This window comes from Moschus berezovskii, chromosome 5 (assembly GCF_049115385.1).
Source record: "Moschus berezovskii isolate FMDL1 chromosome 5, NW_MosBer_1.0, whole genome shotgun sequence".
NCBI lineage: Eukaryota > Metazoa > Chordata > Mammalia > Artiodactyla > Moschidae > Moschus > Moschus berezovskii.
The window spans coordinates 114,095,591-114,120,952 of NC_142464.1; the positions used below are offsets into that span (position 1 = coordinate 114,095,591).

Genomic DNA, 25,362 nt, shown 5'->3' on the forward strand with positions numbered 1-25,362 from the left:
ATAAGTATGACCAGCAGCCACAAGTGGATTTCATGTAAAGAATTCCAGAAGGGATTGAAGACATGTAGCTTACAGAAGTGAGAAGACCCTCCTCACAGGGGCCACACAATAGCTGCACTCGAGCAGAGTGAAAAAGAACTGTGTCCTATGAAGTGGCGTCCAGGGCCTGGAAGACGCAGGGGCTCCCTCCATGCACGTGGAGCAGGGTTATACTCTTGAGTGTCAGCGAGCAAACAGGAGGGTCAAATAGGCTGGGAGTGGACCAAGCTTTGGGAATGGAGGATGTGCTCCAGCAAAGCTACCTCAGTGCACTTTGGGGGAGCCAGAAGAATGTGTTTGGTGGTCAGTGATGGTGGTTGGTGGTTTAGTCACTAAGTCGTGTCTGACTTTTGCGATCCCATGGACAGAAGAGCCTGGCAGGCTACAGTCCACGGGATTCTCCAGCCTAGAATACTGGCGAGGGTTGCCATTTCCTTCTCCGGGGGATCTTCCCAACCCAGGAATCGAACCCAGGTCTCCTGCATTGTCGGTAGATTCTTTACCAACTGAGCTACAAGGGAAGCCCTGAGGTTAAAGTGTGAGCGTGGAGACCATGAGATGGAAAGAGAAAGCTGCGGCAGGGAGATTGATGAGGAAAAGGTTGAGAACGGGGTAGGTTTCTGCTCTTTCTTGAGGTAAAGGGTCCTAGGCCTGTTTTACAATGGAATTGCGTAGAGTGAGCTTCATGGGTTATTAAGCCCTATGGTGCTGCTCCACTTTTGAAATTGTTTTAAGTTTGTTCATTATGTCATTAGCATTAAGATTTTAGTTTTTAAATTTCTGGATTTCCTAAAAGGAGACAAGGGCTTAATATTAGAAAACAATACCTTTCAGGTTGTTTGAAGATTAGTTGCTAATATCAGGAATTAGACCTCTGAATTCACCTCAGCTAGTGTTAATTGTCCCTGCCCCTCTGTGTGACCATCCCTGTCGTCTGCTCTTCAGGCCTCTCTCCTCTTCCGTGCACAAGATTTCTCTCTCTCTCTCTCTCTCTCTCTCTAAAAAACACTCTGAAATCTGGAAACTGCAAACCAATAAGGTTGGTACTGGTTCTCAGAAAAATTCCAGAATGGGTTATTTAACTCCTGATGAGTTTCCTTAGAGTTTAACCAGTGGGTGGCTCAGCGGTAAAGAATCTGCCTGCAATGCAGGAGACCTGGGTTTGATCCCTGGATCAGGAAGATCCCCTGGAGGAGGAAATGGCAACCCACTCCAGTATTCTTGCCGGTTTAGTCCCATGGACAGAGGAGCCTGGTGGGCTACAGTCTGTGGGTCATAAAGAGTCAGACAGGACTGAGCGCCTGAGCACATATGCACACCTGACAGTTTCCTCGGATCAAGAACGGCTTTGTCTTCTTTCTTTTTTTTTCTAATAAGGTTCCCAGACTAATGGGGTAGAACACTTTATATATTGAACTAACATTTATACTGTATACACGTGTGTGTGTGTGTGTGTGTGTGTGTGTAATGTGTATAACATATATACATGCAGCCAACATAACACTCAGCTAACAGACACTTACAGCAAGGCTCCCGGAAGGCATCATACAGAGAAAGTGGGAAATGAAGTCAGAATGCTGTATTTTAAAACCTCCTTGGGCTTCAGCTGAAGCTGAAACTCCCAATACTTTGGCCACCGGATACAAAAAACTGACTCATTGGAAAAGACTCTGATGCTGGGAAGGATTGAAGGTGGGAGAAGGGGACGACAGAGGATGAGATGGTTGGATGGCATCACTGACTTGATGGATATGAGTTTGAGCAAGCTCCAGGAGTGGTGATGGACAGGGAGGCCTGGCATGCTACAGGCCATGGGGTCTCAAAGATTCGGACATGACTGAGCGACTGAACTGAAGTGGGCCCAGCACATTTGAGTGGAAGGTTGGTGGATGGTAAAGATGTTCCCGGCAGAGAGAATAGTAGTAGTGCCCAGGGCGGAAGTGGAAAGAGGAAGCTGGGTTGGGAAAAGTTTAGAGGGTCTGGACTCCCGGTAGACATGGGAAACAGGAGGAGAAGCTGGTCCTGGGCGCCCATTCCTCTGGCAGTTCTTCAGCCAGTGGAGTGGACAGGCCTGGCTGACCGGTTCAATTTGTGGAGTGAAAAAGAGAGAATGCTCTGGGGTTTTCTAACTTGGGAATCTCTTTCTCTTTGCAGGGACAGGGAGGCCATGGTTCTCCCTGTAAGTCACACCCAGTAAGTCAGCATGGCAGGGACGGGGTTGGGGGGGGGCGGGCGTTGTGTGGGACTGGTTGGATGACTCAGACTTTGGGACACGTGGCTTTTGAGACACCTGTGGGACACGCAGTGGACAGTTGGATTCACCCTCAGGACACAGGAGTGAGGCAGGGGGCCAGTGGACAGATTTTCTGTAGATGGTACATTAAGCTGTGGGCAGAAGGAGTGGGTTTAGCAAGTATGCGTCAGGGCTGAGCTTCCTGAAGTTTCAGAGGTTTGCAGAGGTGGGAGGAAGCAAGGAACGAAGGTGACGCAGGGTTGTCAGAGGTTTGGGAAGAGATCCTGGCAGGACCGTGCTTTCAGGAGTGGCTCGTGCGAGGACGAGAGCGGCTGCCCACAGCAGGCCCTGTGCCCGCTGAAGGGTGGCCTCCAGCAGTAGGAGTTAGGCGGGGAGTGATGGGAGGAGGCTCGGCTTACGACTAAACCATTGCTGAAAGGACACAAAGCGAGAAGGCACAGTTCATACGTGTAATCCCTTAACACCCTCCCTGCTGTGACCCCCAAACCAAAGGAATGCCTGTGGCTATGCCAGGCTCTTTTGTGGGTGACTGGTCATGGGGAGCTTCCCTAGCACAAGGACTCAGACAGCCCCCACTGTGACTTCAGGAGGGTCATTGCGCTCCAGAGCTGCGGCCCGTTCTGAACCTTCCACCGTGATTGGTATTGAGGCCCTTTTCAATCGTGACTGAAGGGAGTGGATTCGGAATTTGGTTTAGCGGGCCTCCAAATCAGACTTGGGAACATGACCCCCGTGAAAAGTCATGTCAGCTTATCAGTGGTGGGCAAACATTTATACAACAGCGGTTGTTCCGATGGTGCCTTTGGGTGCCTACTTAAACTGAACAGTAAGCTGTGTCCACTGATTGAACTAAAAAAAAATAATGATTCTGTGTTACGGGGACCTTTTTACAATATGCCAGAGGCCGTACTGGAGTCTCTTTAACCTTGAACAATGGCTGTTTCTTGCAGAGGCACATTATGCAAATGGGTACTCAGTGTTTCATGCTCAATCAGGTCTTTGTTGGAAGTGGTGTGAGTGCCAGAAGAGATCAGGGGGTTGTGGGGGGCGGGGAGGGGTGTGCAAGTCCAACCGCTGCTGTGATCTGCAAAAGACACCGGTGACTGCTCCGAACTCTCCCTACTGTGAAAATGCAGTCGTCCTCCATTTTATACCAGAGTTTTTTGTTTTACAGTCTTATCTTGCTCTGGGTAGTTCACAAAACACCCAGGAAGGAGCAGCTAGCAAGTCTGTGCTGTGGGTGACACACGTAAACAAAGCTGGGCCCACCGCCTCGGGGGATGGCAGATGGCAGCCATGCCCGGGAGCTGCCTTTGTGTCCAACCTGCCGGGAATGCGGTGTTTTAAAACCTTGGTCTTGTCCAAGTGCACATGTCTGTTTCAAAACAGTGTCATTTCAGCTTCAGCCTGAGCAACACAATTAACCTTTAATAATCCTTTGATTCCAGATCAGAAGTACAGAACCAGAGAAAATTGTAAAGCCCTTGGGAAAAAAAAAAAAACTGATATTTTTGAGAGTTCCTAGTATTTCTACTGCTGCAAGACTTGTGTTGCCATCTAGTGGGTAATACAAAATATGTAGCCCACTTACTGTGTTAGGAGCACTAAATTGTTTTCTGAAGAGCTGCTTTGGGCTAAGCTTTTGCCTGAGCAGCTTGCGTCAGAGAGACATGAACACATTTCGAAACAAGAGGCTGACATTACTCAAAGAGGGGTGCTTGCAAGGGGTTGTTAGCCTGGCCTGAAACGGCAGAGACTTTTGGGAGGTGTACCGCATGAGCAGAGTAGGAGTGAGTCAGGAAGCTGGGATTGGGGGATCGGAGAGGGCTCTGAACCCCTAGAAGTCAGGAAGGACAGGTGGGCCCTCAGTCAGTTCAGTTCAGTCGCTCAGTTGTGTCTGACTCTTTGCAACCCCATGGACTGCAGCACGCCAGGTTTCCCTGTCCATCACCAACTCCCAGAGCTTGCTCAAACTCCTGTCCATTTAGTCGGTGATGCCCTGGCCTCACAGAATGTGACTTGGTCCCGTGGGGGTCTCAGGGGTCCGTATACACTCTTAGGGAAGGATGTGGGAAGATTTACGTTTTTGTTTAAAAATACTTTTCTGTCTGATTACAAGGATTATACATACAAATTGTAGAAAAGTAATGAGGTATGAAAAGGTCTTATAAATAGGAAAAAGCACAGGCTCTAAACCTTACCACCCAGCCATCAATATTTTGATGAGCAGTCTTTTAGACGCCTCTCTCTGTATGCATACAGCTTTAGGTCTGCATTTCACATATTTTACGTAAGTACATGCTGTGGGCAACCTTGGTTTTCCAACCCCATTCACCAGCCTGCTTGTGGGCAACCATCCATGGGGCTGAGTCCCCGGGGCCAAGTCCCTGTCAACAGCACACATTCGCCTGCGGGAGCAGGTCTCACGGCTGCATACATTGGGGTGTTTTTGTTTGGTCTCTCCTAGTAAAAGCTCTGTGTGTGACATCAGGTGATGTGAGAATGGTTTTCCCTGTCAGATGCACTGGGACCACTGCTGCTGTTTTATAGTCAGTCTGTCTATGTGGTAGGTGTGCTGTGTGGGGAAGTCCAGTGTCTTGATGACTTTTGAAATGAGCCTTATTAAAATGCAGTCACTTAAAAATGAACTTGGTTTATCTTCAGAGAAAGAAAAGGATGGGCCAGATGAATGCCTGTCGTTTTAGAATGGAGTTTAAACAATTGCTTGGTTGAGTATCAGCTTTGTGGAGAAGCCAGATCCCAGCAGGCCTTGGAGGGTGGCTGTTGGCTCCGCACTGACCCATAGCTGTTGACATCGCGTTTGACCTGAACAGTGCATCTCAGCATTGAGTCCTTTTGATCGCAAAGCGTTCTGTGTGCCCTGTGATGAAGGCGGCCCTCCGAGACACCCTGCACTCGGATGGGACAGTAGGGCTGTCTCCATGGGCAGACTTGCAGAGGCTGAAAGCACACAGGTACTTGGGTTGGGCGTCGCAGTCCCCCGTTTATTTTGAACCATTTGTATGAAATGCGTCACTTGAGTGTCTTCTCGTCTGTAAAGTGGGATTCTAGCAAAACCTGTCCCACGGGGTTATCAGGAGGAGTGAACAAATGAGCTGGTGGACGCATAGCGTTTAGACTGGTGCCTGCCACACAGCATGTGTGTAATAGAGTTCGCTCTTAACTCGTGCTGCTACTTCTGCTTTTAAAGAATCACGTTTATTGCCCTCACTTTGTAGTAAAGCTCAGGGAGATTAAGCAACTTGCTCAAAATTTCAGTTGGCAAAGGTTAAGAGTTTAGGGAGTTTATTAAAAACACCCGTTTTCCCCCAGCAAGTTTTGGAGCTACCTGAAAGAAATAAGCAGTCAGAACATGAAAAAGCCAAACAGAGAACCAGGCTGTAGATTTGTGGCCAGATGCGGGTGAAGCTGGAGCAGACACTCTCTGCTGCCTGGCTGCGAGCAAGCGGAGCCTGCTCCCTGCCCTCTCCAGACCCTACCCCAGTCAGTCCTCTTCCCTCAGACATGTGAGGGAGGGGTTGGGAGACAGAAGAGGAAGTTCATCCAGCTGGGGTCCCTCGAAGCCTAATGAGGGGTGCATTGGGGTCCCTTTCAGAGGAAGTAAGCAGAGACTGAGCAGAGATGAGAACCAAGAAGCTCAGCCAACTCCCTGGATTTCTTACCCATTTCTCCCGTCTGCCCTGCTCCACCCAAACTCGACAGTCTTTTGCGGGAGTCTGCTCCTCTGCTGATACCGTGCCCCGCACTATGGGTGGAGGTAGATGAACTCAGACACGGGGAAGAGACCCAGCCCTGGAAGTTGCCTTCATTCCTTGTTTAAACTGTGTTTTTATGGCAGTTTGATGGTTGGCACTCAGGGTGAGCAGTCACCGTGGCACCACGAGTCTCTGTGACCATCCTGGTTCCTGGCACACGTCTGTGGGCCTTCCTCCCAGCACCCCAACAGTACTTGCCAGTTCCAAGCCTCCTGTGTTGACAACACTGCGAATAACAGCCAGGCTTGGAGGACGAGACTTCAGTGGGGAAAACATTCGCTTTGCATATATGCATGTTCCTACTTTGAGTGACTTTTAAAATGAGTGCTCCCTGTGGAAAAATTCCAAAAAATCTCTCTTATAGAGCTTTCTGTATCCACTGTAGTTGAAAACATTTTAAAAATCAGTGTCTGTAAATAACTCTCACATGAAACCCAGTTTATATTTCTGTGGAAAAAAAAAAGCCTCAAACTTAAATAAGCTAAGTTGTAACAGTTTATTGACCTTTTGATGATATAATATAAATAACTTAGCCTTTGAGTCATATACACCTGTGATCCATGCCAGTCCTGCCCCTTAGTAGCCTGTGAGCTCACATGGGCCTCAGTTTCCATGTTTATAAAATAGAAATGGGGGCAATGTCTAATTCATCCAATTGGTTATAGGGGAGCCGATGCCAGCCCAAAGCAAGCACTTCACACACAGCCTGGCACACACACAGCGGGTGCTCTGTAAGTGCCCATCACTGTGGGGTGACGTCAGATGTGTAGTGCACTGTTGAATGCAGACACAAGGAAAAAGCAGCCTGACGTTGCTCGCTGGGAGTTTTTCTCAGTTCCCAGGCATCCCCCTTGGTGACTACGATACTGAGAACCTGAACTTGTTACCTGCCAAGAATCTGTGCGTAAATTTGGGGGTTAAGAACTCCATTCTGATAACCCCAAATACTGGGTTCCATCCAGGCTTCACCCCACGTGTCCCTGAGCAAATTACTTATCAGCTCTCTGACCCAGTTTCCTTGCCTGTTAAAATGGGCATGATGACGTTACTCATCTCGGGGTTGCTGGGAGAGTTCCATGAGCTCACGCATGCAGAGATCTTGGAGTAGAGCCTGGCACATAGTAAACTCTCAGTGAAGGTTTTGGGGTTGGTAGGGTGTTTTTGTTTTTGTTTTTTAAGTAGTATTGATCCTCTCAAGTGGAATTTTAAGCAAAAATTTGCTAAAGTCTATTATCCAAACAGTCCATTCTAAAGGAGATCAGTCCTGGGAGTTCATTGGAAGGACTGATGCTAAAGCTGAAACTCTAATACTTTGGCCACCTCATGCGACGAGTTGACTCACTGGAAAAGACTCTGATGCTAGGAAAGGTTGGGAGCGGGAGGAGAAGGGGACGACAGAGAATGAGGTGGCTGGATGGCATCACCGACTCTGTGGACATGAGTTTGAGTGAACTCCGGGAGTTGGTGATGGACAGGGAGGCCTGGCGTGCTGTGATTCATGGGGTCACAGAGAGTCGGACTCGACTGAGCGACTGAACTGATTTAGAAATAAACTAGCTAGAGATTTGAGGTGGGGTTGAGTTGCTCGTTCAAGTATGGGTTATTACTAGTTTGGCAGCAGAAAATCTATATTTCAGAATCACCAAACTTGTGAAGAGAGAGCGAAAAATGGGAGATTTTTTAAAATAATGTTTTGTTAAGAAAGCTATCAAGTATATATTGCAGTAGACAGTATAAGGAGTCTGCACCAACCCACCCTCAGCTGTGAACTCATGACTGACCCTCTTTCAGGTATTACTCTCCACCCCATGTTATTTTGAAGCAAATCCCAGGTATCCTGTCTTAAGAAAGAGGGATCACATTTGTTACACCTTAAGTGAAACGGCTGGATGGCATCACCGACTCTGTGGACATGAGTTTGAGTGTACTCCGGGAGTTGGTGATGGACAGGGAGGCCTGGCGTGCTGTGATTCATGGGGTCGCGGAGAGTCGGACACGACTGAGCGACTGAACTGAACTGAACTGAAGTGAAACTTCTTGTAATCATGTTTTCTGAGATGCCTGTAGGGGCTTCTTGCTCCTGGCACTCACCCCCACACACGATTCCACCCTGGTAGACTGAAACTAGCCAAAGATGCAGGAGGGGGGACCTAAAGAGGGGGCCTTCTTTGTCTCGACTGTGTAGTAGATTCCTTTGGACATTTTAAACCTTTATTGAAAACATTGTGACGCCTTTAAAAAAGGAAAGCCTGTTTCAGATAAGGCTTTATGCTGTGTCAGACACATTGTGACTGAATGTTTGTGTCGTCACAGGATTGAAGCCCTGACAGCCAGTGGGATGGTATTTGGAGTTGAGGCCTTCGGGACCTACTTAGATCATGAGGGCAGGGACCCCATGAATGGGGTCAGTGTCCTGAGAGGAAAAGATGCAAGACCACCCTGCGAGGACTCATCAAGAAGGCAGCTGTCTACAAATTAGGATGAGAGCCCTCCCCAGGCCCCAGATATGCTGCCACCTTGGCCAGGACTTCCCCACCTCCAGAACAGAGAGAAATAAACGTTTGTTGGTATTTTGTGGTATTTTGTTATAGGAGCCCAAACTGAGACACAGTGTATTAGTTTCTTGTTGCTGCTGTAACAAGTTACCATCAATTTAGTGGCTTAAAACGACAAAAATGTGTTGTGTTCTTGTTCTGTGGGTCCGAACTCCAAAATGGGACTCCCTAGGTTGAGATCAGGGTGTGGGCAGGGTTCTGTTCTCTTCTGGAGACGCTAGGGGAGAATCCAGTAAGTTGCCTTTTCCAGCATGCAGACGTGGCGTTCATCCCTTGACTCCCTTCCTCTGTCTTGAAAGCCAGCAATGTTGGGTTGAGTCCTCCCGTTGCATCATTCTGACTCTCTCTGCTGCCTCCTTGTTCTCCATTTAAGGCCCCTGTGGTTATATAGGGCCTACCTCCACGGATACTCCAACATAAATCCACGGTAATCTCCCTATTTTAAACTCAGCTGATGAGCATTTTATTACCTTCTGCTACAATAATTCCCCTTCGCCATGTAACATAATAAATTCACAGGTTCCGGGGATAAGAGGACATCTTTGGGAGAAGGATATATAGCATTCCCTGCCAAGTAGGGATAATCCTTAGGGTATTATTCAGTGCATGTGTGCTTAATCGCTTAGTCGTGCCCAGCTCTTTGTGATCCCATGAGACTGTGGCCCGTTCTCTGTCCATAGGATTTTTCAGGCAAGAATACTGGAGCGGGTTGCCATTTCTTCCTCCAGGGGATCTTCCAGACCCAGGGATCGAACCTGCATCTCTTGCATCGGCAGGCAGGTTCTTCACTGAGCCACATGGGAAGCCCACATTATTCAGTACCCACTATCTATTCAACATCCAGTGAAAGTTTTTGTGCCTGACGGGCTCTGAGGAAAGGGGGAGGACCCTTTGCCCTCTAGGAGCTTGCTCTCTGGTGAAGGGAAGCTAGTCGGTAAGGAGGCGTCTTTGTGGTCGGTGGGGAGCGTGGCAGGACTGAGGCCCCTCGGGACTTCTGGCTGCACTGTGAAGGGCCGCGAGTGCTGCATTTGGGGCTTGGACTTGACCCCACTGATTAGGCATAGAGATGACAATTAGCTGCCCTCTGGCAAGTCGACTGGGAGAGATGCTTCCTTTGGCTGCAGGGTGTTCGATAACCAGAATTCACGCCTCCCCAGTGCCCTGCCCCTCCCCTCCTGTTGCCTACTCACTGGCACTGCTGACCTGGCCCCTTGCAGGCAGGGCTTGGGGAAGGGAATGGGAACCATTGTTGCTTGTTGTTGCCGTTCAGTGGCTCAGCCGTGTCCGACTCTTTGTGACCCCATGAACTGCAGCACGCCAGGCCTCCCTGTCCTCCACTACCTCCCGGAGTTTGCTCAAACTCCTGTCCGTTGAGTCAGTGATGCCATCCGACCATTTCATCCTCTGTCGCCCCCTTCTCCTCCTGACCTTAAATCTTTCCTAGCATTGAGGACCCTGACCCTGATGCTGGGAACCACTGAAGCATATTAAACAGGAGAGTTAATTTGATTATATCTCATATGTGGTATAGTTTGCACATCTCCTAAATTTGTTTCCCAACAGTCTTAAAAGTCAGATTTTAAAATGCAGCGTAAGTGGAAAATTGGAATAAGAGGATGAAGCAGGCAGCTGTGGCTTAGTGGAAGACAGGCCAAATGAACTCAAGAGAGTCCTCAGCTTGCCTCCAACCCACGCCAGACACTAACCGTGCAACCGTGCACGAGGCCCGTAGCCTCTGCGAGGGTCACATTCCCAGCCTGGCTGCGAGCACAGTGACGCCAGTGCCCACGACGGGCTGCTGGGGAGGAAGGAGATCGTGTGTGCATGTGGAGGTTCCTCATGGAGCCAGAGTTGCCGAACAGTCTCAGTGATCTTTGTAATCTGGTAAATAAATGAATATGTGGCCACAGTTCATTTTTTTCTTTCATTCATGCCCTTAAGATGCCTGAGGGTGCTTTTCTGAACCGTATTTGTTCTTAGTCTAGACCCTGGGAAATGTAGCTGAACCCCGACTGACCTATCCCCAGACAATCGCTGAATGTTTCTTTACTGGTAAATACTGTTTTTGCATTTAGACGTTTACTCAGTCTGCAAGTACTGACTGACCCCACCCTGGGCTCCATGTTGTGCGTAGGGCCGTGGGAGAAGCTGGGCAGCCCCCTCCTCACATGGTTCCTAACCCCTGAGAAAGAGGCGTGTGCGCAAAAGTGAAGCCAGTGCATGTGGCCATGTGTAGCCGAGTGATCAGTGGGTGGGATGCAGACGTGCTTTTAAGTTCAGAGCGGAGCGAAAATTGGCCTGAGTTGGCCTTGACAGAAGACCTTTCATGCAAAAGATGAAAGTTCAGCAGATCCTTCGAGACTGGGGCTGTGTGTGTTTGGAATAAATACAAAGGGCATTAGGAGGAAGCGAGCGTGAGCCGTGGTCAAAGGACCGCGTGGGCCACCGGCTTAGCTAATCATTCTCTCCTTCTGGAAGCGCTGTTGTCCATGTCGACCATGATCCCAGGTCTCTTCCTACCTCTTGTTGTTTTGTTTCTTAATCCCTCCTTCCACACACAGAACCTGACACATGGTAGGGGCTTTAGCACGAGAAATGAGCCGTCAGGAGTTCAGTCCCCTGTACTTTTGTGTCCTCTCTGCTCATCCACAGAAGTGGAGAAGATGGACATGTGCTGTGTGGGGAAACACCGCTGCTCCCGGATCTTCTGTTTAATTCTGCTGCTCTGCATGGACCCTGTTTATAAACTGTATAGCTCCAGCCTTAGAATCCATCCCCTAGAACGAAGGAATGATGTCTGTAGAATTTTAGGTGGAAAACACTTAAGGAAGGGAACTGGCCTTTGTCAGGCACACACTGTGCGGTTACCAGACGTGTGTTATCACACAGAGTCCCAAAGGCCCTTCGTCCTGTCTTCATTGCTCTCGGTTCCTCCTCCCTCTAACTGTTGTGCTCTGTGACTCAAGCAGGAGACCGAGGCCCAGGAACGCGGGTGACTGACAAGTCAGTGATTATGCAGGAGTCTCAAATCAGAAGTGTCCAGTTTGTAGCTTCAGAATCTTTTGAAGATTTGAAGAGAGAGCATTCCACTCTCTCATTTAAAATTGGTTGCATGTGGGTGTAACGTATTTATCCATATAAACCATTTGCTTTCTTTCCATGACAGATTTCGCACATTGGCAAGCTGAGAGATTTTCTTCTGGAACACAGAAAAGATTATATTAATGCTTATAGGTAAGTGTCTGGTTTTTTTTTTTTATCATGATTTTGGTGACTGTTCTTTGCCATACCTATATTCCTTGCGAGGTTTTCATCCTCACTTTATACTAACTCCGGGTTATAATGGGGAAGATCAGTTTGACAGTGAAAGAAAATCTGCAGAGCAGAAAGGGGCTCTGCCAGCCAGGGTAAGTGCAGCCATATCCCACGTCCTTAAAGTCACCACAGGCCCACAGCAGTGTCCCCTGAGGCGCATATGTGTTTGCAGCTCTGTTTGTGCCATATATGTTGTGAAACATGCAGAGAGGATGGGGCAGTGTCTCACTGAATACACCCTTATGGCAGAAAGTGAAGAGGAATTAAAAAGCCTCTTGATGAAAGTGAAAGAGGAGAGTGAAAAGGTTGGCTTGAAGCTCAACATTCAGAAAACAAAGATCATGGCTTCTGGTTCCATCACTTCATGGGAAATGGATGGGGTAACAGTGGAAACAGTGTCAGACTTTGTTTTTTGGGGCTCCAAAATCACTGAGGATGCTGACTGCAGCCATGAAATTAAAAGATGTTTACTCCTTGGAAGGAAAGTTATGACCAACCTAGATAGTATATTAAAAAGCAGAGACATTACTTTGCCAACAAAGGTCTGTCTAGTCAAGGCTATGGTTTTTCCAGTGGTCATGTATGGATGTGAGAGTTGGACTGTGAAGAAGGCTGATCGCCGAAGAATTGATGCTTTTGAACTGTGGTGCTGGAGAAGACTCTTGAGAGTCCCTTGGACTGCAAGGAGATCCAACTAGTCCACTCTAAAGTAGATCAATCCTGGGTGTTCATTGGAAGGACTGATGCTAAAGCTGAAACTCCAATACTTTGGCCACCTCATGCGACAAGTTGACTCACTGGAAAAGAGTCTGATGCTGGGAAGGATTGGGGGCAGGAGGAGAAGGGGATGACAGAGAATGAGATGGATGGATGGCATCACCGACTTGATGGACATGAGTTTGAGTGAACTCTGGGAGTTGGTGATGGACAAGGAGGCCTGGCATGCTGTGATTCATGGGGTTACAAAGAGTTGGACACGACTGAGCGACTGAACTGAACTGATCAAATGAAGAGATCACGCCAGTCACATAAAAATGCCATTTGGAGAGATGAGAACTCTCTCCTCCCTGAGGGCTTTTGTTAGGTTGATTTTTAAAAACAAAAAGCATTTTGATTGCGACCTCCAAAAGGACTTCTAGACTGGACTACAGCTCTCAGTAGACTTAGGACTGTACCGCAGTGCAAATGCCTTGCCTCCTGCTCTTCCTTGACCTCTGTTTGTACCCGGCTTTAGTGTGGCATATCTCCCATAGGATTCAGCTTCAACTGTAGTGCCTAAGCAGTGGAAAAGTTGGACTAGACACAGGAAATGACATCATTAGAAGCATCTGTTTAGGATTTCATCATTATAGAACAAGGGGTTTTGCCCTTTGGAAGCCTTCCTGTCACACAGTTAGAAAATATGGAATAAATCTTCTGAATTTATAAAAGGACTTTAATCAATATATTGAAAAATGGAAATATTTCATATCAGTTTTTTAACAGAGAAAATAATTATGCCCCAGGTGAGTTTTAAATAATCTCTATCACTCTGTCTGCTTTATGCTTTTGAGTGTATTTCATTTACATAATTTTGGAATATGGTAAAATTATTATTCTAGTGCTTCATACCGAGTAAACCTTATTTTAAAGTTCTCAGTTAAAATAGTTGGTCAACACTAGATGGCAGTATAAATTTTATTTCTAAAGGTATGTATGTACATCAGATGTTAATTTTATAGTCTGTACAGATGGAAGCGACTGTTGTTTTGGAAAACTTAACAAAACTGGTGTAAGCCTATCATTTTCCAGCTCCTTTCTTTAGTACTTGACAGCTTAGGTTACATAAGTGGTCGTGCAAATCTCTCATGGAAATCCATTATTAACTTCCCTTTGCCTTCAAAAGGCATCCATCTAAGGTGAATGCTTTAAACGTTGGTTTAGTTCAAGCTACTCTGTCTCCTTATTAGCCATGCGAACCTGAGAAATTCACTTAACTTGTAGAAGGCAATGTCTTCCTCTAAACCAGGGGTCAGCAAACCACAGCCTATAAGCCAAGTCCAGCTCACTGCCTATTTTTGTACAGCCTCTGAGCTGAGAATAGTTCTTACATTTTTTAATGGCTATGGGGAGAGTAATAATAATCATAATATTTTATCTCATAAGAAAATTAAATGAAGTCAAATTTTTGGTGTCATAAATAAAGTTTATTGGAACAGCAGCATGCCCATTCATTTGCATGTTATGTATGGATGGCTGCTTTTACACCTCAGCAGCAGAGCTGAGCGGTTGTGCCCAGGCTGTATGGCCCTCACAGTCTAATATTTATACTCTGGCCCTTTTCAGAAAACCTTTGAGGAGTCCTGCTCTAAATAACCAGAGTGATGGTCACTTGCCTAATTAGTTAGATTCAGACAAGACGGTACAGTTGAAATGCTGTGCAGAAAAGAAAAAAAAGCAGTGGATTTATAAAAAGATTATTGTATAAAGCAGCTATTCTGTAACTTTGCAGTAGTTTTTAAACTTTTGACTATAGGGGTGGGATTAAGACATTTCTCCTCAAACAGCACAGATCAGCTCCACAACACTGCCTATCAGTGTTCCCAGAGCAGCACGGCATGGACTTGCTCCGAGTCTGCATGTTTCTCAGGGCAGCGGGCAGCTGGCCTCGGCCTCCCCATTTCCCAGCTACTGAGGCAGCACACGCTGGGAGGGAGCACGGGGCCCCGGGGCCCATTCCACTCTTGTCTGGGCAGTGGTTGTGTGGCTACCGCGTCAGCACAACTAGTGCTCCTGAGGCTTCCTGAGTCTTGACGGGCCATCACCCCACTGAGTCCTCATCCCAGTTGCACTTCATCAGTAGCCAGAGGACTCTGAGTTTCGCTCCTGCCCCTGTTTTGGCCCCTCTGAAAGAGCAGGGCTTTGGGGTCAGTCACACCTGAGTTATAGTCCCAGCTCCACCAAGCATTAGTCATGTAAGTATACACAGCTCATTTCAGATATTTGTGCTTTGGTTTTCGTTTGTTTTTAAATAAAGTGTGGATAATGTGGATAAGGAGTTTCCCAGGTGGCTCAGTGGGTAAAGAATCCTCCTGCCAGTGCAGGAAGCACAGGAGAATGCAGGTTTGATCCCTGGGTCGGGAAGATCTCCTGGAGGAGGAAATGGCAACCCAGTCCAGTATTCTTGCCTGGAGAATCCCATGGACAGAGGAGCCTGGCGGGCTACAGTCAATAGGTTGAAAAGAGTCGGACATGACTGAGCACACATACATGCAATGTTCTTATGAAGACTGAATGAGATGGGTGTGAGAGTTCCTGGCACATGGAAGTCCCTTGGTGAATGGTTATTGAATTGGAACCCCATTTAACCTGTGGTGCAGGTGAGTCAGTGGCCATTTGATAAAGAAAGCACCTCTCAGGGCTTCCCTTGGTGGCTTAGTGGCAAAGAATCTGCCTGCCAATGCAGGAGACACGGATTCGATCCCTGATCCGAAAACATTCCACGTGATGCGGAGCAGCTAAGCCCATGTGCCACAACTACTGAGCCTGTGCTGCAGAGCCCGGGAGCCATGACCGCTGAGCCCCGGTGCTGCAGCTACTGAAGCCCGCAAACCCTGCAGCCTGTGCTCCGCCACTACAATGAGAGGCCTGATCACCTCCCCTGGAGAAAAGCTTGAGCAACAGTGAAGACCCAGCACAGCCTTAAATAAGTAAAATTATTTTAAAAAAAAAGAAAGCACCTCTGTTTCCTGCCAGAGAGAGGAGGGAGGGAAAGAGAGAGGATGCTGAAGTCAAATCGGCATGACGCAGATGGACATAGTCAAAGCTTGCTCACCAGTGAAATCTAGGGTGGCAGCGTAGGTGAGATCTGCGGGCGGGTGGCCTTGCTGAAGGCCCCTGAATTAGACAGGTGCACTCAGCCGTTAGTGCCACGGAGCGGTCACAGCCCAGAGCACAGAGAGCACAGAGGCCCCTGAGAGCACACGAGAGAAGGATCAGAGCAGAACCGCTGCTGCCAGTAAACAGGGAGATCCCAGAGAGAGGAGAGAGAGGAGCCGTGGCTGGATGCCTGCTCCCTCCCTGCTCAGGTCCTTCTGCCAGGCTGACAGGCAGAGAAATCCCTGCCCCAAGGGAGGGGCAGGAGGGAGGAGACTGAGGAGGGAGGGAGGGAGGGTGTCACGAGAGGTGTGGATTCTCTGGGAGAAACAGGAGGACTAGGTAATAAGCATTTCCCCACACACACACACACCCTGCATTGTCTCCAGAGGAAGAAGGGCCACCCTTATCTTCTCCCAGCACGTTCTCTCTCCCACAGGTGTGTACTGCTGTGCCTCCCAGTGCAGGGTGCTGGCTGTGGCCTGTTCCTAGTGATCTCTGGTGGCCTTGCTCTTCAGTTTAGTTCAGTTCAGTCGCTCAGTCTTGTCCAACTTTTTGCAACCCCATGAACTGCAGCACACCAGGCCTCCCTGTCCATCACCAACTCCCGCAGTTTACTCAAACCCATGTCCGTTGAGTCGGTGAAGCCATCCAACCAGCTCATCCTCTGTCATCCCCTTCTCCTCCTGCTCTTCAGTGGTTTGAAGCAAAGTTTGGGTTTCCGGCCAGAGACTGAGGTCAGGCCGAAGCATTGAGAATGCCAAATCCTAGCCACTAGACCAGTGGCCAGTGACAGAGCCCTGACCCTTTGGCTTTGCAGGAAAGAATTCCCACAAAGGCGGAAGTAGTGAAACAAGGAAGGTGTTTATTAGGAGGGAGTCCCTGTGGATAGACACGTGGGTGGACTCAGAAGTGTCCCACCCTCGCGGTGCTTGAAATCACTTCTGTGGGGCATTTCTTCCAGATTTCCTTTGGCCAGTCATTTTCCGCTGGCTCTGAGTCTGCCTTTGGTGCATCTCCACGTCCTCCCATGTATGCACGTGCATCTCACAGCCAAGATGGATTCCAGTGAAGAGGCCTGTGGGTACCCTTGACCCATAGGCCTCCCCTTTTGACCGCAAAGGAGTTTTCTAGTCGGGAAGGTCTCCTTGACTTTGAGAAATCTGTGGTCTCTTGTCTTTTATCTGGGCAGGGCCCAGCCTCCTCTCCCTATTGTCCTGCTATTGTCATCTTGAAGTGTCGGGAAAGGACTCCAGCTATTCACCCTGGTGGACCCATCTATCTCCTGCCTCACTGGGAACACTTTGGATAAAGTATGACCGTGGAATTGAGAGAAATATTGCTTTCAGATCCACAAGGCTATGTTCAGTTCAGTTCAGTCGCTCAGTCATGTCCGACTCTTTGTGACCCCATGAATCACAGCACACCAGGCCTCCCTGTCCATCACCAATTCCCGGAGTTCACTCAAACTCACCTCCATCGAGTCGGTGATGCCATCCAGCCATCTCATTCTCTGTCGTCCCCTTCTCCTCCTGCCCCCAATCCCTCCCAGCATCAGAGTCTTTTCCAGTGAGTCAACTTGTCGCATGAGGTGGCCAAAGTGTTGGAGCTTCAGCTTTAGCATCAGTCCTTCCAATGAACACCCAGGACTGAGCTCCTTTAGAGTGGACTGGTTGGATCTCCTTGCAGTCCAAGGGACTCTCAAAGAGTCTTCTCCAGCACCACAGTTCAAAAGCATCAGTTGTTCAGCGATCAGCTTTCTTCACAGTCCAACTCTCACATCCATACATGACCACTGGAAAAACCATAACCTTGACTAGATGGACCTTTGTTGGCAAAGTAATATCTCTGCTTTTTAATATGCTATCTAGATTGGTCTTAACTTTCCTTCCAAGGAGTAAGCATCTTTTAGTTTGACATAATTAGGAAGTTATAATTTTTCCCATAATGTAGAACTCAGACTTTATTGACCCATTTAATTTTTTTTAAAAATAATGACATTTTACTAAAACAGAACAGCAAGCAACCTAAGTAGCCTCTGGCTAGATCTCTTGAATGATTTTAATTAAAAATAATTTCTCCACTTCTGGTAGATAGACCTTTTCCTCAATATCCTGGCAACAAAACTTTCTTGGTTTCTGTCGTTATTACTACTAGAATACTGGCAATTTCCAATTTTAAAGGTTAATATATAATGTATCCTAAAGGAACATCACCTTTTAGTTGAGTATAATCAGTTTTACCAAATTAACCTTTAGACCTTTTCAGTTTCACTGAGCTGACATTCCATTAAGTCAAAATAGAGAAGGAGGACATCAATCTCACGTTCCTGAAATTGGTCGTTGTATAGATTGACTACGTCCATGGGGTGTCTCGTCACTAGGAAGTGAGCACCGGTCTCATTTATCTACCCCTGACCCCGTTAGCCTCCGTTTCCGTTTCCAGTTTCCGGTGAGCCAGTTTCTTGAGGGGCCGCACAGACTGCGACCCTGTGCTCACAGCTCTCCGTGCTCACAGCTCTGCGTCCTCCTCCGCCAGACTGGCAAGTTGCGGGGAGGGCTGATGAGCCTGCTTGCCCGGCCCCTGCCCCCCTTCCCCTCCCTGGGGTCTTCCTCGTCAGAGCACATTTCTGTCAGGATTACCGTGTTAAGCCAAATTAATTAAGAAAACAAGTCACTGCGGAGGGCTGGGGGTTAGGGAAATGCCCGTCTCTCACCGAGGGGAGGCCATCCCTTCCCCTAGAGCCTACCAGCTGCCTTCTCTCCTTCCAGTGCTCACCCAGAAAGTGTGGACGCTGGGTTTGGGGGTGTTGGGGGGGGTGCTGTACCGAGGGAGGGGAGGAGAGGAGACTGGCCTCCTGCTTGGCCCTGAGGAGAGCCCCAGGCTTACTCCTCCCTCTTCTCTTGGGAGCCTGTCCTAGGAGGGACACATTCCCGGGGCCTCTGTACCTCCGTATTTCCAGGGGAGGCTCTGGAAGTGGGGTGTCTGCAGGTCTTAGGGGAAGGGGTGCAATCAGACCAGGAGGGACCTGTTAAGGAGCACAGCTATAGCTGTGTGTCAGGCTTCTTACATTGGCCTCAGGCACTAAGTGAGGTCATTCTGAAAGTAGTTGGTTATTGATCCATTGATTTATCAGCCTACTAAATCCTAGGATTGCTGGTGGTGATGGAGTTATAGCGGTGAACAAACAGACAAATACCCCCACCTTTATGGAATGTGTATTTTGGAGGGGAAGATAGAAAAGAAGCAAAATGAGTAAAACATAGAATGTTGGAGCTCAGTAATGTTTTTAGGGGGAGTGGAGAAGGGAAAATAGAAACTGTCAGGGTGGATACAAGTGTATAAAGGTAGCTTAGGGAAGTACTTAGTAAGATGCAGGGACTTCGAGTAAACACCTGCAAGAAGTAAGCAGTCAGTTCATAGAGATCTCATCCAGGGAAAGGACATCCCCAAAGGAGAAGACAGCCAGCTAGTGTACGTCCTGGTGCAGGGGTACGGCTGTAGTCTTCCAGGAAGTGCACAGAGGCCAGTGTGGCTGGAGCAGGGGGAGGTGGGCAACTGAAGATAAGCCCAGAGAGGGCAGGAGCCAGAGCTTGTGAGTTGCCTTAAGGCTCGTGCAGCTCTTGTAAGGGCCTTGGCTTTTGCTCTTAGGTGGGAAGCACTGGATATCTGTACAGAGGATTGATAGGATCTGACTGACTGTGTAACAGGAGCAGTAAGGCTAGTACACTTGAATCATCAGAGGAGGAGCTCGCCAGACACAACAGACCAGCTGGGCGGCTGCAGTTATGGTCCAGCCCTGGGATCCTAGTGACATGGCCCAGAGGGGTTAGCAGAGGGTGGGATAACAAGAGGTCAAATTCTGGAAGTGTTTTGAAGGTAGAGCCAATGAGACTTGTTAATGGATTAGTTGTGAACTGAGAAAAAGAGGTGCCAGGATGACCCCAGGTTTGAGGCCTGAGCAGCTAGAAGGAATGGAATTGCCCGCAACACAAGTGGGAAGCAGGCTTGGGAGTGGCTGCGGGCTCAGTGTGGGGCATATTTGCAATACAGATTAAACATCTGAATAGAGCTACTGAGCCAGCAGTTAGATATGCATCTCAAGTTCGAGGACAGGTTCAGGCTGAAGATATAAATTTGGGACTTGTCAGTGTAAAACTAACAACAACAAAATCCCACTAGTCTAGCCGAACTCACCAAGGGAGCAGTGTGGACAGCACAGATATTCAGGGACTAAGGGTGTGCTATGCTCAGCCACTCAGTCATGTCCGACTCTTTGCAACCCCATGGACTGTAGCCCACCAGGCTCCTCTGTCCGTGGGGATTCTCATGGGTTGCCATGCCCTCCTCCAGGGGATCTTCCCAACCCAAGGATGGAAACCAGGTCTTCTGCATTGCGGGTGGATTCTCTACTGTCGGAGCCACCAGGGAAACCCATGGGTAAAAGGTTTCAACAAAAAACCTGAAAACCAGCAGCCAGGGAGGTGAGAGGGAACCTGGAGAGAATGTAATCAGGAGACAGGAGAAAGCAGATCAGGGAAGGAGCGCCATCAGCACTGTCCAGTGGGTGGAAAGTACCCTGGGGGGAAGGATGACCCCAGTGGTGACCTTGGAGAGTGAAGACCACCGTGGGGGGATGAGGGCAAAAGGCTGTCTGCACGGGGTCAAGAGAGAATGGTCAGGAAAATGGAGTTCGGGGCTGTAAGCTTCGTATGCGTTGGTTCCACCGTCTAGAGCAATCTCCCACCTCTTAGCCTGGCCAGCTCCTCGTCATCCTTCAGGTCTGAGCTTAGCGGTCGTTTCAGCAGGGAGCTTTGTTCTCCCCTTCACCCCATCCAGACTCCACGTGTGGGCGTTTGCTGCCGCCCCTTCATTCTGTCCTCTCTCTCCCCGTCAGTCACGTCTTGTCTGAACACGGGAGAATGACGGACACGGAACGAGACCAGATAGACCAGGACGCTCAGACGTTCATGCGGACCTGCTCAGAAGCGATCCAGCAGCTGAGAACGCAAGGTGCGTGCCCTGAAAGAGGCAACGGCGGCCTTCTCGCGGTTAAGTGCTCCCAGGCTGCGTGTGGCACAGCCAGGCGAAGCTCTCCCTTGTGCTCTTATTTAGGTTTCAGTCTCAGAATTTTCCAAGTCTTCTTTTTCCTCACTAGTGTTTTAACCTAAGCTGTTAAAAATCGTGCAAAGGCCATGATTCAAGTTAAACAGATGGGAAGAGGGAGGTGGAAAGGACCTCTCCAGACAGAACCAAGAGTTTACCTCGGGGCCAGGGTCAGAGAAGATGACTGGCGTGTGGAGGTGTGTGCGGGCGTGCCTGTGTTCTGGGCGGCATTGAGTGGGCAGCGGTTGATGGCATGTGAACGAGGACACATGACGGTACCCTGAGCTCTCTACGTGGAGCAGTAAACTGTAGTGACGGGCGCTCCTGGTAACGAGGACGGCCCTGGAGCCTTGGCTGCTTATGCACCCACGCCGGCTCCACATGTTCAGACCATGTGGCCTTGGGCAAGTCACTTAGTCACCTGGGTCTCAGTTTCATCTAAAAAATGGAGACAATTATATGGCATATTTCTTGGGGTCAACCCAGGGATTGAACCCAGGCCTTCTGCATTGCAGGCAGACTCTACTGTCTGAGCCATGGGGAAGCCCATTTTTGGGGTCATGATGAGAATTAAATTCTCCTAGCACCCTCAGAACAATAGCTAGCCTTAGGGTTACTACTGCCATCTCACTTTCATTGATGTTGAGTTTTTACTGGGGCACTGAGACGGCTTCCCAAGTTAGGTGTCTTCCTTGATTCTCTTCGTTTGCTTAAGCAGGTGCAGATTACATTACAAAGCGTGGAATTCAAGTGGTCAGATGCTGCTGTGCTTGACCCTGACTTTTGTTTGGGTAGCTTCCATTTGAACCCTGATGGACCACCTGGTGGAGAGTCTGATGAAAACTGTAGACTTTCCTGCCACGAAAAAATATGCAGATGCATCAAATTTTGTGTATAATTTTATGAATCCGTTAAATTCCCCATGTGAACCTCAGGTTCAGCAGCAGCCCTGTGGTGAAAACAGATCATGTCCCCTACCCTTAAGGACATTCATTGAGATACCTTGAAAATACATGCACATTAATACAATGAGAAATAAGTACCAAACCATGTGACCCTGGGCTCCTTCCGGATTCCTCATGTGTAAAACAGGCATAATCGCCTTCGGCATTGTTTGGGCTATTAGCAGTAATTTGTGTAAAGTACTGGCAGGGTGCCTGCACATTGTGGGTACTCAGCCTCTACCAAAATATAACTGGCACAGACTCTAAGAAGTGATGATTCAAAGGAGAAAGGCGTCCTCGTGGCTCCAAGAGTCAAGGTTTCCCAGAGAAGGAAGGTTTCACTCAGGGCCTGAGCTGAGGTGACTGTGAGTGGCTGAGGGAAGAGGGCGGAGCAGCCCAAGCTGACAGGCAGCCAGACAGCCAGAGGGGAGTGTGTGCTCTGAGTCTGATTTAAAATGGTCCTTGAAGGTCGGCTTGAGCATTGAATCCTGTTAACACGCACGGGGTCAGCTCTCAAGAAATGGCCCACGTCAAACACGATCCCTTTGTAATAAACCATAAATTATTTGACTGTAGTTTTTCTGCAGGTTTAATCTTTTACTCTCATGAAGCCTCATAAATCTAACTCTTTTAAAAATGAAATATTTTGACACAGGACTTGTTTTATAGCTGTGTTTTTAAGAATACATCTAATAAAGAAGCTGTTGTAAGGAAGCTGATGAATTGTTCTTCAGTGTAATTGAATATAGAGCCCTGAATATTGTCCTTTTCTGTTTCAGCCCACAAGGAGATACACTCTCAGCAAGTGAAGGAGCACAGGACTGCCGTTTTGGATTTCGTTGAAGATTACTTAAAAAGTATTTCATTTTATCTTAAAGGTCACATGTGGCATTTCACAATAGGTGGGATGCAACCTTTAGCTTTGCTAACTGAAGACTGTAATGTCTCACTGTATGTAATGATACCTTTGCCTGAGAAGCAGTTTTAAATGGTCTCTGGTATTTTCCCCTGGACAGGAGTGTGTAAACTTTACTCAGAACAAAGAGCCATCCGAGTCAAGCGAGTGGTGGACAAGAAAAGATTGTGAGTATTGTCTTCATTGGTGTTCTTTAATTAACAATAGTAATGATAATAATAGCAGCTAAAGTTTGCAGAGGATGATGATGATGGTTTAGTCGCTAAGTAGTGTCAGACCCTTGCGACTCCATGGACTGTAGCCCACCAGGCTCCTCTGTCCACGGAATTCTCCAGGCCAGAATACTGGAGTGGGTTGCCATTTCCTTCTCGAGGGGATCTTCCCGACCCAGGAATCGAACCTGGGTCTCCTGCACTACAGGCAGATTCTTTGCTGACTGAGCTACGAGGGGGGCCCAAAGTTTGTAGAGCTCAATGCTTGTAAAGCTTCGATTTTTTCATGAACTGCTGTGACCAGGATTCCCTGGGCACGTTCCGTGGTGGACACTTTTCTAGCTCACAGAAGCCCCAGGAGACAGGTTCTGCAATGACCCTCATCTTACACATGGGGAGGCTGAGGCTTCGGAAGTGGGGTGACTCACCCATGTCCCTTAGCCAGGAGGTGGCAGAACTGGAATTTGAGTCCATATAGAGAGACATGCATATATTGGTCAGTTGATTTTCCACAAAGGTACAAAGCGATTTTCGTGGAACAGGGATGGTCTTTTTTACCATGAGCGCTAGAACAACTGGATATCCTTTGTTGTTGGTGTTCAGTCCCTAAGCCATGTCCGACTCTGCGACCCCACGGACTGTAGCACGCCAGGCTTCCCTGTCCTTCACCATCTCCCAGAGCTTGCTCAAACTCATGTCCATTGAGTCGGTGATGCCATCCAACCATCTCATCCTCTGTCACCCCTTTCTCCTCCTGCCTTCAATCTTTCCCAGCATCAGGGCTTTTTGCAGTGAGTTGGTGTGGCCAAAGTATTGGAGCCTCAACTTCAGCATCAGTCCTTCCAATGAATATTCAGGGTTGATTTCCTTTAAGATTGACTAGTTTGATCTTCTTGCAGTTCAGTTCAGTTCAGTCGCTCAGTCATGTCCGACTCTTTGCGACCCCATGAATCACAGCACGCCAGGCCTCCCTGTCCATCACCAGTTCCCAGAGTTCACTCAAACTCATGTCCACAGAGTCGGTGATGCCATCCAGCCATCTCATTCTCTGTCGTCCCCATCTCCTCCCACCCCCAATCCCTCCTAGCATCAGAGTCTTTTCCAGTGAGTCAACTCTTCTCATGAGGTGGCCAAAGTATTGGAGTTTCAGCTTTAGCATCAGTCCTTCCAATGAACACCCAGGATTGATCTCCTTTAGAATGGACTGGTTGGATCTCCTTGCAGTCCAAGGGACTCTCAAGAGTCTTCTCCAACACCACAGTTCAAAAGCATCAATTCTTCAGTGATCAGCTTTCTTCACAGTCCAACTCTCACATCCATACATGACCACGGGAAAAACCATAGCCTTGACTAGACAGACCTTGGTTGTCAAAGTCATGTCTCTGCTTTTTAATATGCTATCTAGGTTGGTCATAACTTTCCTTCCAAGGAGTAAGCGTCTTTTAATTTCCTGGCTGCAATCAGCATCTGCAGTGATTTTGGAGCCCAAAAAAATAAAGTCTGACACTGTTTCCACTGTTTCCCCATCTATTTCCCATGAAGTGATGGGACCAGATGCCATGATCTTCGTTTTCTGAATGTTGAGCTTCAAGCCAACCTTTTCACTCTCCTCTTTCACTTTCATCAAGAGGGTTTTTTTTAGTTCCTCTTCACTTTCTTCCATAAGGGTGGTGTCATCTGCATATCTGAGATTATTCATATTTCTCCCAGCAATCTTGATTCCAGCTTGTGCTTCTTCCAGCCCAGTGTTCCTCATGTACTCTGCATATAAGTTAAATAAGCAGGATGACAATATACAACCAACTTGCAGTCCAAGGGACTCTCAAAAGTCTTCTCCAACACCGCAATTGCTGCTAAGTCGCTTCAGTCATGTCCTACTCTGTGCGACCCCATAGACAGTAGCGCACCAGGCTCCCCTGTCCCTGGGACTCTCCAGGCAAGAACTCTGGAGTGGGTTGCCATTTCCTTCTTCAACACCGCAATTGGAAAGCATCAGTTCTTTGGCGCTCAGCCTTCTTTATGCTCCAACTGTTACATCTGTACATGACTACCGGAAAAACAGTCGCTTTGACTATATGGACCTTTGTCGGCAAAGTGATGTCTCTTTTTTGTTAATACGCTGTCTAGGTTTGTCATGGCTTTTCTTCCAAGGAGTAGTGAGTGGTTAACACATGTTAACTTATACTGTTTTCTGCTATTAAGCATTTGCCATGTGTCAGGCAGTATGTTTGTTTCATTTAATCCTCACAACTACTTTGTTAGTAACTACTAGTATCTCATTTTATAGAGGAACTTGAGACTCAAGAAATTTGGGTTGCTTGCCCAGTGTTACACAGCTGAACTCAGATTTGAACGTCAGATTAACCAGGGTTATCTCAAATGATGGGCTT

At 48.1% G+C, this 25,362-nt stretch overlaps 1 protein-coding gene across 1 annotated transcript in view; it reads left to right on the forward strand.

Annotated features, from left to right (window-relative positions):
- The window catches only part of STX18 (syntaxin 18), a 115,639-nt gene that overhangs the window by 60,472 nt on the left and 29,805 nt on the right, over positions 1-25,362 (forward strand). Inside the window, exons 2-5 of the mRNA XM_055434174.2 lie at positions 11,791-11,858; positions 20,692-20,807; positions 22,624-22,701; positions 22,861-22,927. Of these exons, the coding sequence (XP_055290149.2) occupies positions 11,791-11,858; positions 20,692-20,807; positions 22,624-22,701; positions 22,861-22,927 (329 nt within the window). The remainder of the gene's footprint in view (positions 1-11,790; positions 11,859-20,691; positions 20,808-22,623; positions 22,702-22,860; positions 22,928-25,362) is intronic.